At 40.1% G+C, this 14,525-nt stretch overlaps 1 protein-coding gene across 1 annotated transcript; it reads right to left on the reverse strand.

Moving 5' to 3' along the window:
- Positions 1-6,592: 6,592 nt before the first annotated feature.
- On the reverse strand, positions 6,593-14,044 carry fhdc3 (FH2 domain containing 3). The gene is made up of 12 exons (XM_079356458.1): positions 13,885-14,044; positions 12,550-13,070; positions 12,138-12,199; positions 9,759-9,861; positions 9,597-9,682; positions 9,274-9,374; positions 9,119-9,189; positions 8,868-8,975; positions 8,683-8,753; positions 8,383-8,500; positions 8,091-8,255; positions 6,593-7,848 (listed from the first exon to the last, which is right to left on the reverse strand). Exons 2-12 carry the CDS (start codon positions 13,009-13,011, stop codon positions 6,835-6,837), a joined length of 2,361 nt encoding a protein of 786 aa, XP_079212584.1. The 5' UTR covers positions 13,012-13,070; positions 13,885-14,044; the 3' UTR covers positions 6,593-6,834.
- Between the last annotated feature and the right edge of the window lie 481 nt (positions 14,045-14,525).

The following is a 14,525-nucleotide window of genomic DNA, read 5'->3' on the forward strand; positions in this document are numbered from 1 at the left end:
GGGAAAACGAAAAAGGAAATTATAGTAAAATAGTTTAAGCTTAACGAGCCAGTCAGTGTAGTACAGGGAATGGGAACAGATTTGGCACTCTTTTTCCTCTTCACGTACAAAGTGAAGGAAAAGACATGACAACGTGATAAATGCCCAAATTCTGCTGGGAAGTCTGATAATTGATGCCTATGGATAGTGGCAGCATGGTGCTCACTGCATGTGGACGTTAAGATGTTAACATGGCTGAAAGGGTGACGTCAAAAAACACCCAGAAAGAAAGTGGGAGACAGACAAGTGACTGGTGAGGGTGCGAGATTCAAATATAGGGATAAAAATGGGACCTACAGATAAATATAAAATGAGAGAGAAAGTATGATGTTAGCGATGTCTATGTGTCTGTATGGACAGCATGCAGGAGCACCATCCTGTGTGTCGGTGTAGCTACTGTGTGTATGCGCATGGGGGTGGGGACCAAACCATCTTCTCAGGATTTTGCTGCGGGAGCACCATGTTGCCATGGAGACTGCATCCAGTGCAGCAGATCACGCAGATGGCTGCTCTCTCTCTCGCTCGCTCTCTCTCTCCAGTTAGCTCTTTATCCCTGATGAGCAAATCATGAAAGCTGGTCTATGTTCAGGTAAAAAAAAAAAAGAAAAAAAGCTTCAAGTAGAGACAAGCTTTTGACTCAGCATGTATTATTTTGACCAAAAAGATTGGGCCCATTTCACACCTGTGTGTAACAGAGACTACGTGTGGTTTCCTCAACGAAAGGTAATCATCAGGTGTATTTTAATCAACTGTTACCAATCGAAGCTCTACTTTATGAAGGAACATTACATGTCTTTTTTAAGGGAAAATCATCAACTGCTTCTTCTTTAAGGTTACAGCCCATAAAAAGAGTACATGGTCTACATTTGAATACAGATGATGGCTGAAGCAGACGTGGTGATACAGACACACGGTGTGGGTTAATCAATATCTTCACTTTACGGGGGGTCTTGTTTACTTTTATCCACAGTTTCTATTCTCAGATCTGGGAGAAATAGTTCATGCCAGCATACAGTATGATACAAATCTATATGCAAGTGTCTAAAATGACTCAAGATTCATTTTTGTTAAATGATTGTTATCAGCAATTTCAGCTGCTTTTCTGAGCTCATCTCTGGATAATATTAAACAAAGTTATATGTTGCAATTAATTAGTTCAATTTGAGTTTGCTGTATTTCTTTGGACCAATTATCCTCATGAACACACTTCTAAAAGTGATAAATACTACTCTTTTATTTGACGTTATGCCGTAATTTTCTGTGACAAAATCTGCAATACAAAATCCTTTTTGTTCTCCTGGTAGATCATGTCTTAGATGGATTTCTAAATGGGGCTAAACCCTTGTGAATGTGGTCAGATGGGTATTAGCAGTGAGAGGGCAGCCTAAGAATTAGGCAGTAATGGAGCTTTGGCTTTATAGCAGCAGTGAGGTGAGTGTGTGTGTGCGTGTGCGTGTGCGTGTGTAGGTGTGTGTGTGTGTGTGTGTTGTTTCAGCTGGATGTGTTACATTTCTTATTCTGTTTCCAAACAGTAACAACAGCAGTGGAGACTTATTTCGAACTGAGGGCCGGATTTACAGAAGTTGAGTTTTTCTGCTACATCATCGTACTTCACTAGTTCACTGTATGATTGCAATGCAGTTAATTAAAAACATTCCTCAGCATTGTACTTCCATTTTGCAGACATACATTTATTCTAAAATATCATAGCGTCAAATTTCAGATAGAAGCCCATCCCAATTTAAGGCCCAGTCCCTTTTACTAGCCTGATGCTGCTGCAAATGAAGACAAAGAATGACAGATTATGCATTTAGTGTTTAAATTGTTTGCAGAGCAAAAATAAAGGGTCAAAGAAGTGCAGCATGTTTGCATAGATGGGGTGTCTTAGAAACCAATATCAAATTAGTGATAGTTTTAATTATTTTTTTAGGCGATATCCCAATTGTCTGCATAGTGAGATATTCTTTCTGGAGTAAATTTACATTTATACTGTCATTAACGCCTTCACTGTGCATGAGTTTTGTTTGAAAATAATTAAAGGCCCGTCTGTCCCAAACAATGACAGGGTAATGACTTAGACTGCAGTTATTAAAAGGCCAGGCTATTACTTGAAGTTTTACAACACTAACAGCAATCTTCTTTGTGTTTTACGATAAAATCCTCGTTCAGTATTGAAAAACCTCTACAGAGACATAAAGTATATCACAGTATTGTTGTAAGTAAAATGGTAGTTTCTTGAGAAAGTAGAATAATTTACTGTAAAGTTATGCACATACATTTTACAGCTTTTAGTATATCTGCTGTTCTAAGTTTCAGGATCTCTTATGGCTTGACTTGAATTTCCCTCGGGATCAATAAAGTATCTATCTATCTATCTATCTATCTATGGTAAATGTTAAATTGGCTTTTACAATTCATGCCACACCTACCAATTCACACACTGATGGTATAGGCTGCTTTGTAAAGTGACCATCAGAAGTATCTAATCCCATTCAAAGACATGACTTGGAGTTGAGTGTGTTGCCCAGAGACACATTGGACATGTTGCAGCAGGATCTTGGGATTAAACACCACACCTTCCAGGGATGAGAGTCACAACTGAGCCACAGCCGCCCTCATAGAGATCCAACTTCCATACTGTGCCCATGAGCTCGCCCTTCACTTACAATGCGTGCCTGGGGGGCAGTACCAGGCTCAGTCCAGTATAGCTCACTGCATAATGAGTTGCTGTCTTTGTTTATCTGAGACTGTATGCACAGAGAATGTGCTCACAAAATGAGGAAAAGCCCAGCAAGCATTCACAAAACACAATATTCAAAGTATTTTTCAACCCTCTTGTACTAAACACACTCTGACAGCAGGAAAACACACACACACACACACACACACACACACACACACACACACACACACACACACACACACACACACACACACTAGTATCATCCTCCATAGTAAGGCTCAAGCTCCTGTGACCTTAAACAATTGACTTAAGCACAGATGATAAACCACAAACAGTACAGCCCGACTCCTGTAAACTCAATAAGACGACTTTCTGCAGCACTCAAAGTCAAAGCTCAGACTGAACCCCGACCATCACCTTTGTCAAACTTAACATTTAAAGAAAATGGAAATGTATTGTTGGTGTAATACGTAAAATAACTCCATTGTATGCCAAAGACATAAATACAGACAGCATCTCCATCAGTTCACCTTGTGGGCAACAGTGTGACATTTAGCCAGCTAATCAATGTTCCCCACACTGCTCCAACTCCCTGATGTTTAAGCCAGGCTCATCACTGCAGACAGAGAACAGCATGCATCCTAATCAGAGTGGCCACAGATAGAGCAGGGAGGACGTTCATAACAACACTGAGCCATGCTATTTAAAGATGACAGATATAATCACTGTTTATGTTACCTCGATGGCAACAAAGTCTGTTATTGTGAGAGAACCAAAGATTGTGTTACGAGTTCAGGAAGTTTTGCTCATTCAAAATATAATGTAAATTATGCACAAACAGATTTTGTATCGTCTGTGTGCACTTACCCATCCATTTTTGCTATGAACAGACTGGTCACTGAGGGAGTTCAGCACATAGATGTAGATTCAGCACATAGACCTAGATTCTCCAGATGCTCATCTTCTTGCCTTAGCAGTAAACAGCTGGGATAAACAGACAAATGAAAGCAGTTCAAGATAAAAAATTTTGTTACTGTATTTTCACAAAGTTCTTTTCTTATTTTGAAAGTTAAATATGACTTTGGAAAACTCGGTCATTCTTCCCTTTATTTTATGGAGGACCTCTGTGGTTCTGTAACCAACATGTTGGCAGAAGGTTTCGATTCAGAAAATGGTTCTTTGTAGGATTGCACCATCTAGTGACTGACCACAAAACGACCTTCTTTGGTCTTCATTTTACACTGCAGGGACCTGTCGAATTTAATTTATTATCAGGAGAAATGACGTATTAAAAGAGTCAGGAGATCTCATCATTTGACAGAAACGTGCTCTCAAGAATCAAAAGTGAAAAAATAATGAAAGAACGGGGGGAAAAAAACAAAACAAAAACAAAAACAATTTCAACTGGACGGTTAGGCTATCGGAAAAATAAAGTCTGGTAGACAAGTCGTTCTGATAAAGGCAGCCTTTATATATTCTACCAATCATTTAAAAAGTTAAAAAGAAAAAAATAACTTAATTACACGTCGCCATATTCCAGTCCATAAAAGTTCCTGGTAAGCTTTTACCACAGGACCTCGTGGCGCAACGGTAGCGCGTCTGACTCCAGATCAGAAGGTTGCGTGTTCAAATCACGTCGGGGTCAAACATTTAATGACAAATGAGAAGTTTTCTGACATTTGTAAACTCATGAAATCTCCAAGTGTAAATAGTGCCAATGTCCTAAATCAAGGAATATGTGAATAGAATAAATTAGGTTGGACCGTTGCTTTCAACAAATACAGAGCAACACTTACGTTTCAAGAAAATATTTTATCTCAATGAACCTATTGCTACAAATGCAAACTCAAATCTCAAGGCCAACACTAAAAACACATTTTGATTTCTTAAGGATCTTGGAAGAGACACATTACATGTCCTGAACAGGTGTAAAAGTAATGGATGAGTGTCAACAGAACAAACAAAAATGGATTTAACTCCAACTTTCCGTTTGCCTTTCAAACCAAAACTCCTTTTATAACGTGTAAACATTGTAATTTCAAATAGGCTGCTGTGGTGGATTACGTTTGAGGTACAATTCAACTGGCACTGTTCTGACCTTGAGATGTTTTTGGTCATGATAATAACAAGCAGGGAATTACATTTTAGCAGTAAATTCCTTCACTGCAAGACACGTCGACTCAGTGTGTCTTGCAGTTAAGCTAAGAAATTAGATAACAAAAATAATTTGAATAGCTAATCTGTTATGAATTCAGGAAAACATGTTAAATATGCATGTACCTTTTCGGTCCAGCAGCCAGCTCCCAATTTAGAAAATAATCCAGGATTGTCACGGTGTACGTTTTTCGTTTCATCTGTAACTACAGTTTTCTCTTGTCCTGTTTATTTTCTCTCCGTCTCTAAGATATTTTCTTCCTCTCTTCTCTCTATATACTTCCTCGCAAATACAATTTCTCCCTCCCTCTCTCACTCACTCACTCATCCAAGTTTCCCCAACTACACCTCTTTTCTCTCTGTCCTTAAGCCAGTCTCCAATCTTTCAGTGACACACTTGGTCAGCCCTGGTGAGAGACAAAGGGTCATGTTGATTCCTCAGGAGTTAACTCACATGTGATGCTCCTTAGCAGCACTCTACTTTCTATCACAAAGGTCTCCTTGTGCTTTGCAGCTCTCATTTTACATCAGACGGCTCAGTGGCTGTTCAGACACAGCACTCTGCTCCAAGTATCACATCACGTCATGTCTCTGTGTGAACAAGGACATACCTTAAGGTTCTTTTGTTTGACTCACATTAAAAAGTGTGAGCCAATTGTTCACACAAAAGACAAAATTCTTACATACAAGTTTCGTAAAAAGAAACCACATTTTTCCAAATGCCCCCTTGTGCCCCTTACTTTTTAAATGTCAGGCTAAACTGTCCCATTGAGCGCTGGCCAGTGGGAGGGATGGATGTGGGAGGACAACAGAACAGCCAGCAAGGAGCCTGTATTGAGCAGTTTGTTGAAGAGAGTATTATTACTGTCCGAGTTTAAATACAAAGCTGTAAACAAACCCTGTTGCCCAAGTAACAAAACTGAATGTCTCTTTCTTCTCTTTCTGCACTCAATCTAAGCTACTGCTGAGAGGAGAAATGAGGGGGGCACAGTGGTGGCGCTGGGGGATGATACACCCAACAGCAGCATCCTATTTAAATAGTCTTATTGTGATTACAGAATTAGCCAAGATGTTGACATTTTTAAATGGATGTGACTTAATTTAGCCGATCTGATTCATTGTTGTTGTTTTTCTTGGCTTGAGCATAAATAAGAAAAGGCCTTAAAGGTAAAATTATTCTCTTCACCTTCTCTGTGGCTAGAAGCCAGTTGTTCTGGTAGCAGGTAGAGGAAATAATAGATGAAGTGAAAGGCAAGAAATGGAAACCTAGCCGTCACTAAGGCTGGGCCACAGAGTACAAGAGTCTTTAAGTCCTGCTTGTATCAAACAAAAGAAAAAAAAAATCACAGAAGTTCTTCTAACAGATTTTAAACATCTACTAGCAAATCACACGCTTTAGTAATAAGGTACCACTGTATTAGTTATGTGAACATCAGTGTGCTAGCTTACTTTAGCTTTAAGGGCTACAATATTTTCTGATGCTAAGAAACCTAGTCTGCAACTCTCTCTCTCTCAGCTGGGCTATCACAGTCCTCTGAGCCTTACATCAGTACCAACAGAAGGACCGAACAAGATTCCTCTCCTGATTGTCGGGAAGAATACATTGTACTACAGTCTAAAGAGTTAGAAACAGGCTTTTAAAGAGTTCATGAAGAGAATTAAAAAGCTGAATAGCAACCAATAATAAAACACACAAATTAAGTTCAGTGTCCATAATAAGGTAATAATCATTTATTACACATAAAAATATAAAAATATTAAGAGATGTTAAGATTTTAGGTTTGAAAAACAAAACCCACACAGTTCAAAGCAAGTCCTCATTTGCTTTGGTTCTACTGAGGGGTAAAAGGGTAAAACAAAAAAAAAAAAAAGAAAAGAAAAAAGAAAAGAAAAGAAAAAAGACAGACGATCTAAAAATAAAAAAGAACAAACAAAAGGTCTCCGTCTCTAAAAAACAATCAAGTACACGATTCTTTTAAGTTCTTTTCGTCTACATCTCCGGGCTTACTTCTGCTTCCCATGCGTCTAAAAAAGGATCTGATCCCAGAGGCGTTCACTTGTCCCTCTTCATGATTCTCTGTCTTATTTTCTCTCAACATTTCTGTCCTTGATCCAGAGGAGTACGACCTCTGAGAAGTATTTTTTCTCTGGAACAGTTCTCCCAGTCGAATGAGGGATGCCGGAGACCGCTTTGCTTCATCAACAGAAATCGACCTGATGATTGGACCTCGTGACGAAGCTCTCTGATTGGGGCACTCAGGAAGAGACGCAGAACCTCCCGATAGAGATGTTTGACTGCCCTTGTTTAAGGAATTGCTCTCCCAGACTCCATCCTCAAGGTCATCTTCACCTGATGATAAGGGTTGTGTGCAATGTTGTGCTTTTCTGTTTCGTGAGGTCGGCTTTCCTTGAGAGCAGGTTAGAGGGCTCAGGATAGTCCACGGGGAGGTTGGATTGTTGGCAAAGCAATAGTCTCTCACCCTTGCTTGCGGGGTTCTTGGGGAAGCTTTTGAGTCTTTGGGCCTCTCTGACTGTCGAGGAGTGCCCTGAACTCGGTCCCCATCGAGGCTGTTTTGGTAGTGAAGCACCTTCCGAGTAATCTCACGCATCTTCTCAGCTTCATCGTTGCTGTCCGGACGTGGCTGCCCCTCTCCCTGCACTTTAGGATGCTTCTTCTCAGGCCGCTCTTGTCCAGAGCCGGGCAAAGCTTGTGCTTTTTTCACTGGGGAAACCGTCTTAGAACTGGCCACAGAGGGGGATCCTTTGATAGACGGCAGCATTTCCTTCTTCCTGCATCTGGTCATTCCCTCTGGAACAGCGGTGAGGAAGCTCTGTAAGACCGACTCGAGGCTGCCGTCGTCGTTTTTAGGCTCAGGTCTGGAGCAGGACACAGTGGAACGCCGCTTGGCTGCAAAACGCACACTCTCCCTCCGCTTTTTTCTCTCCTCTGCTTCCTCTCGCACTCGGTTGTCCTACAGCCAAAAAAAATAAATAAATAAGTGGATACAAATGAGACCAAACCTATGGAAAAAAAATAAAATAAAAAATAAAAAATAGAAGAGATGCATGCATTTCTTAGTCGAACTTCCCAAAAGTTTCTTTCAAATGTAGGGTGCCATTTTCCCTGAGAAAGTGCCCCTTACATATAGAGTAATGTTAATGCAGTTAATTCCATCACTGTCACGAGTGTTTTTATATTTCTTTCTATGCTTACCTGTACAGCTGCTTCAAACCGCTTGCAAAATGAATGAAAGATGGAGCAGCACTCCTCCAGTTTGAAGGTGGCAGGGTCTTCGCAGTAGTACTCAGCAACATGGTCGCTCACAATATTTAGGTCTTGGATGAAGGACTCAACGTCGGCCAGCTTGGCCTCTGCCCTCTGAGAAATGACGACATAAAAAGGAATGATTGATGAGAAATTCAACATGCATGAAGTCCTTGCAGGTGCTTTTGTGAATTGGCTTTACATCTCAGTGCTTTTGTCAAGAAATGAGCAGCAAAGTTACCAGGAAAAATGTCTCCATTTGTTGGAAGAGGCCAGGATGTCTGCTGCTGTATAACTTCACTTCTTTGATCTTCTTGGCTTCTCTCTCATAGTCTGAAATGACCTCCTCTTTACAAATTCTGTCATAGTGACATTTACAAATTAACAAGATGTTATAAAGGCAATACTTCATCGTGAATCAAAACCAACTGAATTCAATATCAGCCTGAAACTGATGAGAAAGCATTGAAAGCTAATCTTAGCAAACAAAACAAACCATGTTCAGATAAGTAACTCAATAGATTATCAATGAACTGCAGACCTTGATGCCATGCCGATGTTTTCTAGCTGGCTGGGGAAAGTTAGCAACTCTGAGTCGATGTCCTCTGCTTGCTGTGGGTGGAGATAAAGGAGGGCAACAATTGTAAGTAAACAAAGGGCCGAAGAAGACGCAAAGCGGCAGAGGTCTTTTTTCATAAAAAACATATTCACAATGCTCTCCCTCACCTTGGCAACATAGTGCATGAGGTTCATTCCCGGCTTGTTGGCCTTGGTGTCTGCGAGCTTGAGGAGAGAGGTCATCCTGAAGCCAATGGCGTTGGCACTGTAACCGCCCTGTGTCATAAATCATGTGGACAGTCAATTCAGACGTGAAATAAAGGCCGAGTTATACGATTCTGAAAGGGGGCCTTAAATGCATCAGATATTCTACAGAAGTGGATTTTATAAAACCATCATTCTTAAAGAAAAATACCAACAGCGTTCATGTAATTCCCAGCTTTTAGGACTAGCCGAATGACTGAATGGAGATCATCACAGTCCAATAGTTCTAGGGAGAAGAAAAAAAAAAAAAAAGTAATGTAGACAAACATTATTATGAAAATAAAAATAATACATTTGTGTTGTCTGTTACCATTCGCTCCTTTAGTCATGACAGCGACAGAGCTTTTCACCTCTTCCATGAGAGGAAAGAATTCCTCTCTCAGCAGCATCGCTTTCAGGCGCTCCTCGTAGCTGCAGACAGGACACATCGACATACCCTTTGATATAGACACCAACTGTGAGATTTCTGTTAGTTTTATTTCTATATTTCATTGATAGGAGACTGAGAAACAGATTAGCAAAATATTACCACCGGTCTCCTGAATCTTTTCATGTGTTGCATGTGAAGTCTATGGTTCATATGTTGTGGAAGTAGGACTAAAATAAGCTGATCACACAAAGAACGTCACTCACCCCGGCACCTTGACCAGCTGCACCATGAACTGGTCAGCTTCAGGTAACACAGAGAGGTTCCCACTGAAGGACAGCAGCTGCTTCACCTATGTATTGATAAACACAGTATTAGCATGTTGGCTATCATGTTGGATAGCTCACATGGGATTGGGATGTTGTTACCTCACTGTCTTCTGGCAGCAGTTTACAAAGCTCTATCAGTTTTCCTGATCCAAATCGGAGCCAGTTCCCCTGACGAATATCCTGCACCATCTCTGCAACTGGCCTGCAGGGGGGGACAAAAGGCAACAGTTACAGGAAGGGACTTGTGCAGACTTAAAGGGATACTTCACGCTGCAATATGACGCTTTTTGCATCACATGAAGAAAACTTTCAAGCAAAGAAGAACACATTTTTCTCGTCTCAGGGCAAAATGAGGGTTGGATTCACGACCATTCAACACTACTACCATGTTTCTAATGATACACAGCTTCATGCAAATGGGTGAAGTATCCCTTTAAATCCTGATAGACACAGGTCAAACACAAAAAATCTTAGTGCTGGTTGGAAATATTCTGATCCTTTTTTTAAGTAAAATACTGAATAGACAAGTGTCCAAATAATAAGGATTAATAGATTAAGCACTGATGAAAGAATTAAAGATCATTTATACATCTAAGAAAATGGTACCTGATAAAAAGAAAAGCACAGAAAAATTAACTTGGCAACAGAGGAGAAAAAACAATACATGTATACAACATTACTTCTTTATTCAACAATAAGAGATATTGTTTTATTTGGTTAGGGAGGAGGTGATTTTAGGATAACAATCAATGATTATTTTAATGTTGAGAAATTAAATTGTTTATTTTTGTGATTAAAATGGTTATTTTATTTGTAAAAAGAAAAAAAAATGCTTAATGTTTGTCAGGAAGAATTTACAATTAATTGATTTCTCAACTGAGCGGTCCTTCAAGGCAGGGTGGGTAATTTTCAAAAACTAGCAAAATTTTGTAAGTAGCATTCTCTCCATGCTCCGTATTCACTCATCCCCTCAAAAGCCACGCCCCTCACTTACGTGCACTAACGCCATTGTTCCAGAAGCGGATTTCAGCTCATGTTTGTGTGGGCTCGTGCATGCATGGAGTAGAGAACGAGCTGGGAGATAGGGAGGCCCGATTGGTTCATAAAACTCAAAACAAGTGCAGACATTGGTTGAAGTTTTAACTGCTCCACATGATGTAGTTTCTTTTTCAGAGCACATACATTATTCCTTTCTGTCAGGACCTAAAGACAATTTCAACTAAAATCTTAAAAAGTATATCTGGACAACCCTGCCTATTAAGTGTTAGTGTTCATTGTTAGTTTTGTCAAAGGCCCATCGTAACTGCTAAGTGTAAGCTGTTCAATTCTTGTGTGGTTAAAGCACTATATTTCGACCTAAAAAGCCGCACAGTACGAATCAAAAGCAGCAAGAAAATAAGGCTACAGTGAAGTACAGATGCCTCACATATTACCGTTTAAAACAAGGCTTACAGTATGTAAACAATATTTCTTAGCTATACTCTTCTTTTCTTATAGCTCATGCGGAGGAGCCTCTAGTGTATTCAGGACGAGAGTGGAGAGCTGCAACAACGCAACCCAGCAAACATGGATGTCAGAAAATGAAGGTATAATCAGCTTTCTCTGCTGCAGTAGAAAAGAAAATATGAACACTGGTTGAGGTGTTCTGGCATCACGCCACACTTCTATTGTGTACATTCAATTTATTTTCAATCGCACCATCAGGGGCACTTTTGCCAACACCGCTTAGATGTTTTCGCAATTTGAATTTGATAACATGCTACTGCAAACATCGCTGCAGTACTTAGCTGCTGACACATAAAAGAGAGAATTTGGTATTCAAAGTGAGAGCTGAGTGAACGTCAGACTGACAGTGATATCATCTCGATAAGGTTCAGACACAGACGCTGGACCAGGAGCTAGAGTCAATGTTACCAGTGCTCACTGTTCAACTTCGATGGATTTAAAACTTACACTGCCAACATCATCAATATGGAATTACCTCTGGTTTGTAGGGTTAAAAGTTTGAACAACCACTGACCCCTACACCCAGGGCCTATTTTTGTAGACTCCTCTCATGCTTTCTAAGTATTAGTAGATTTACTCCCTAAATGATCTCTAAATAGAGTCCATTTTAACAAGCTGCCAAAGTTAATGACAAGTAAAGAGAAGACGAGTGATTAATGTGTTATTCTCAACGTCAGTTTTAGTGCTATGAAATTGTATTTAAAAAAGGCATTTCCATTTATTTGAACATGGTCTGCTGAGATAAAGAGCTGGCCAGTTGGGCTACAATAAAACTCAGCGGAAGTGACTCACATGTGGACATTGTTATTTCTGAATCTCTATTTTTTTGCATGAAATTATGTTTATATGGTGTTGAGGGGTTCGCTTCCAGTTGTTAGACCGTACTTCGTCTTTAACACTGATGTGTTCTTTCAAAAATCATTCTGTCATTCCCCTCAACTCCCTCTTTTACTCAGTTTGAACTATCCTTACCTCTTGAAATGTCTCAGGAAGATCCCAATATTCATACTCTTTTTGGAGTCAAGTATCGTGACCTAAAGAGACCAGAAATGCAAATTAGAGTTAGCAATAAATTCAATATCCCATGTGGAACACGTGTATTTACATGAGACGACGAGGTCAAACCCAACATTATATGTCAGAAGTTATTTGAGGAACCATTCAAACACAGCTTACATTCAGCAGTTCCTCAATGATCAGAGAACTTGCGGGGAACTTTCATGTAGTTCCTGTAACTGAGTTTTTTACTTCCCTGGCTTCATTCTGTTGACGTTTAAATGCTCATAAACACTGGGAATGGTCTGCACCACTTACTGGAAATGCCCCTTCTCTATCAAAAGAATCAATTCTCCAAATTGGCCTAAATGCAATCTTATCTGTTCACCTGTGGAAAGAGGTCCAGCCCATCACTGTTCTTTAAACCCATCACCCTTGAACTGCGTATCGAGGCCTGTTTGTCCACATGACTAAACAGCTCCTCAATGCTCTGGATATCCAGCACGAGTTCCCTCTGAGCCCCCTTCGTTGTCCACACGTTACATTTGCCCAGGACACGCTGGCTGGGGATGGTGTCCCAGTTCAGCTTTTTCATGGAACGACGCTCTCTTCGAGAGCCAAAGGGAAGCTGAGTTGGGGGGGGAGGAGGTGGTGGAGGAGGAGGAGGAGGTGGTGGAGGAGGAGGAGGAGGGGGTGCAGGTGGTACAGAGGTGACACACAGAGTGGAAGGCTTCGGAGAGGATGATGGGGGATCTGAATCTTCCCGGACATCCTTTGACACAGGCAATAAAGCATTTTGAGAAGAACAGCTGGCATCAGAGGCAGATTTTAAAATAAGCACTCCTTCCATCTGATCTCTCAAATTCAAATGGTGTTGGGAGAAAGTGTCCTTCTGTTGGCCACTCAGATCTGAAACGATACCAAATAAATGACATTGGTATTAGCTGATTCTAGACAATATCGACTAGCAGAAGATATTAAACATCATATTTTTGCAAAAGCTCATTTAGATGTGTATAAACCATTGTTGTTTTCCTCATTGCCTACATTTCTTGGATGTATGAAATTAGAAAAAGGTATTCATTCACTACATTCACAGAAAGATAGTTATTTAAGTATAGCCTATAGCTTCAACTATTTCTTTTCTGTTTATTTACAGCGTAGCATTTTTTTTTTAAAGTTTTATGTTTGTTTCTACATATGTAAATAGCCTACAACATTGAAATCTAGGATTCACTCTTAACAGCAAATGAGCATCACTTTTTAAATATTAAACATAACTTAACCGACCCTGCGATGGAATTGGCATAGCTGACATCAACATGGCAACAAATGTTTACTAATGAATAGGCCTACTGTCTCAAACTTTGTAATGCGGTCCTACAAGGTTTGCTGCCAGTGAACGCTGCTTCCTTTCTGAGAAGGGAAACTGGCAACTATAGCAAACTCACAATAACCATTTAATTGTACAGAAACATGTCATTAGTGGTTAAATATGTGTGTGCCGAATACTAAAGTCGACACGAACAACTCCGGAAAAGTTGTAGAAATGCTTTGTCATATTTTCCCTCCCTTACAAAAAAGACATCATAGAGCCTAAATGCAGCCTTTGTCGTTAGTTGTTCACATACAACTAAGAACTGCTATCTTACAAAAAGCATAGACGACAAAATGTGCGTCCAATAAACGTTCAACAAAAGCGGCAAAGGTTAATATTACTCACCCTGCTTTTAAAATGTAGCTGTCAAATAAATCCCCTCCGACATCGCCTCGTGCTCCTGCAGCGTCCTAATGTTGGTCTGTCTCACGCGCAGCAGTCACAGGTGCATCGCGCGACTAAACCAATCACGTTAAAGTCACCTGTCATGTATGGCGACGCCTTATCGGGAGAACGCAAGCAAAGAAATTACTCATCGAGTTAGGTGAGCAGTGACGGCCGTCCCGCTACGTACTCGCAATTTCGACTTTGACATTAATTCTAGTTTACTTCACGTAAAAGGTAGGTAACATTAAATATTAGAGGACAGCCAGATCGCATCATGTGCAAAAAACAGGAACGTGGAATTATCTAAACCTTTCAATCATAAGAGCTAAACTTAAACCAAACATGAAGAAAAGTGAGAAAATAGGAAATAATGGAGTATTATACTAGATGAGATATTGATAAATAACTTCTTGAATATACTAATCTAGTTTATTAGGTTTGATCCAGATGGGTTCTTTTCTGTCTGCAAGCAACATGTAAATGTAATGAAAATGAGGAGAGAATGACAAAATGAAAACACTGCAGGAGCATTTGAAAAATTTTATTTTTATTCCCTTGGGGGGGGGGTTAAGGGGGGGACTTTTCAGGTCTAGGGGAGG

This window comes from Symphodus melops (assembly GCF_947650265.1).
Source record: "Symphodus melops genome assembly, chromosome: 11".
Lineage (NCBI taxonomy): Eukaryota > Metazoa > Chordata > Actinopteri > Labriformes > Labridae > Symphodus > Symphodus melops.

What these genes read in the sequence shown, in the direction of transcription:
- fhdc3 (XM_079356458.1), bottom strand. Translation starts at nt 13,011, where the DNA reads ATGGAAGGAGTGCTTATTTTAAAATCTGCCTCTGATGCCAGCTGTTCT. An exon ending in AACATCGGCATGGCATCAAG is followed by an intron (nt 8,501 to 8,682) that starts GTCTGCAGTTCA and finishes TCACTATGACAG; the next exon opens with AATTTGTAAAGAGGAGGTCA. An exon ending in AAATGGAGACATTTTTCCTG is followed by an intron (nt 8,256 to 8,382) that starts GTAACTTTGCTG and finishes GTCATTTCTCAG; the next exon opens with AGGGCAGAGGCCAAGCTGGC.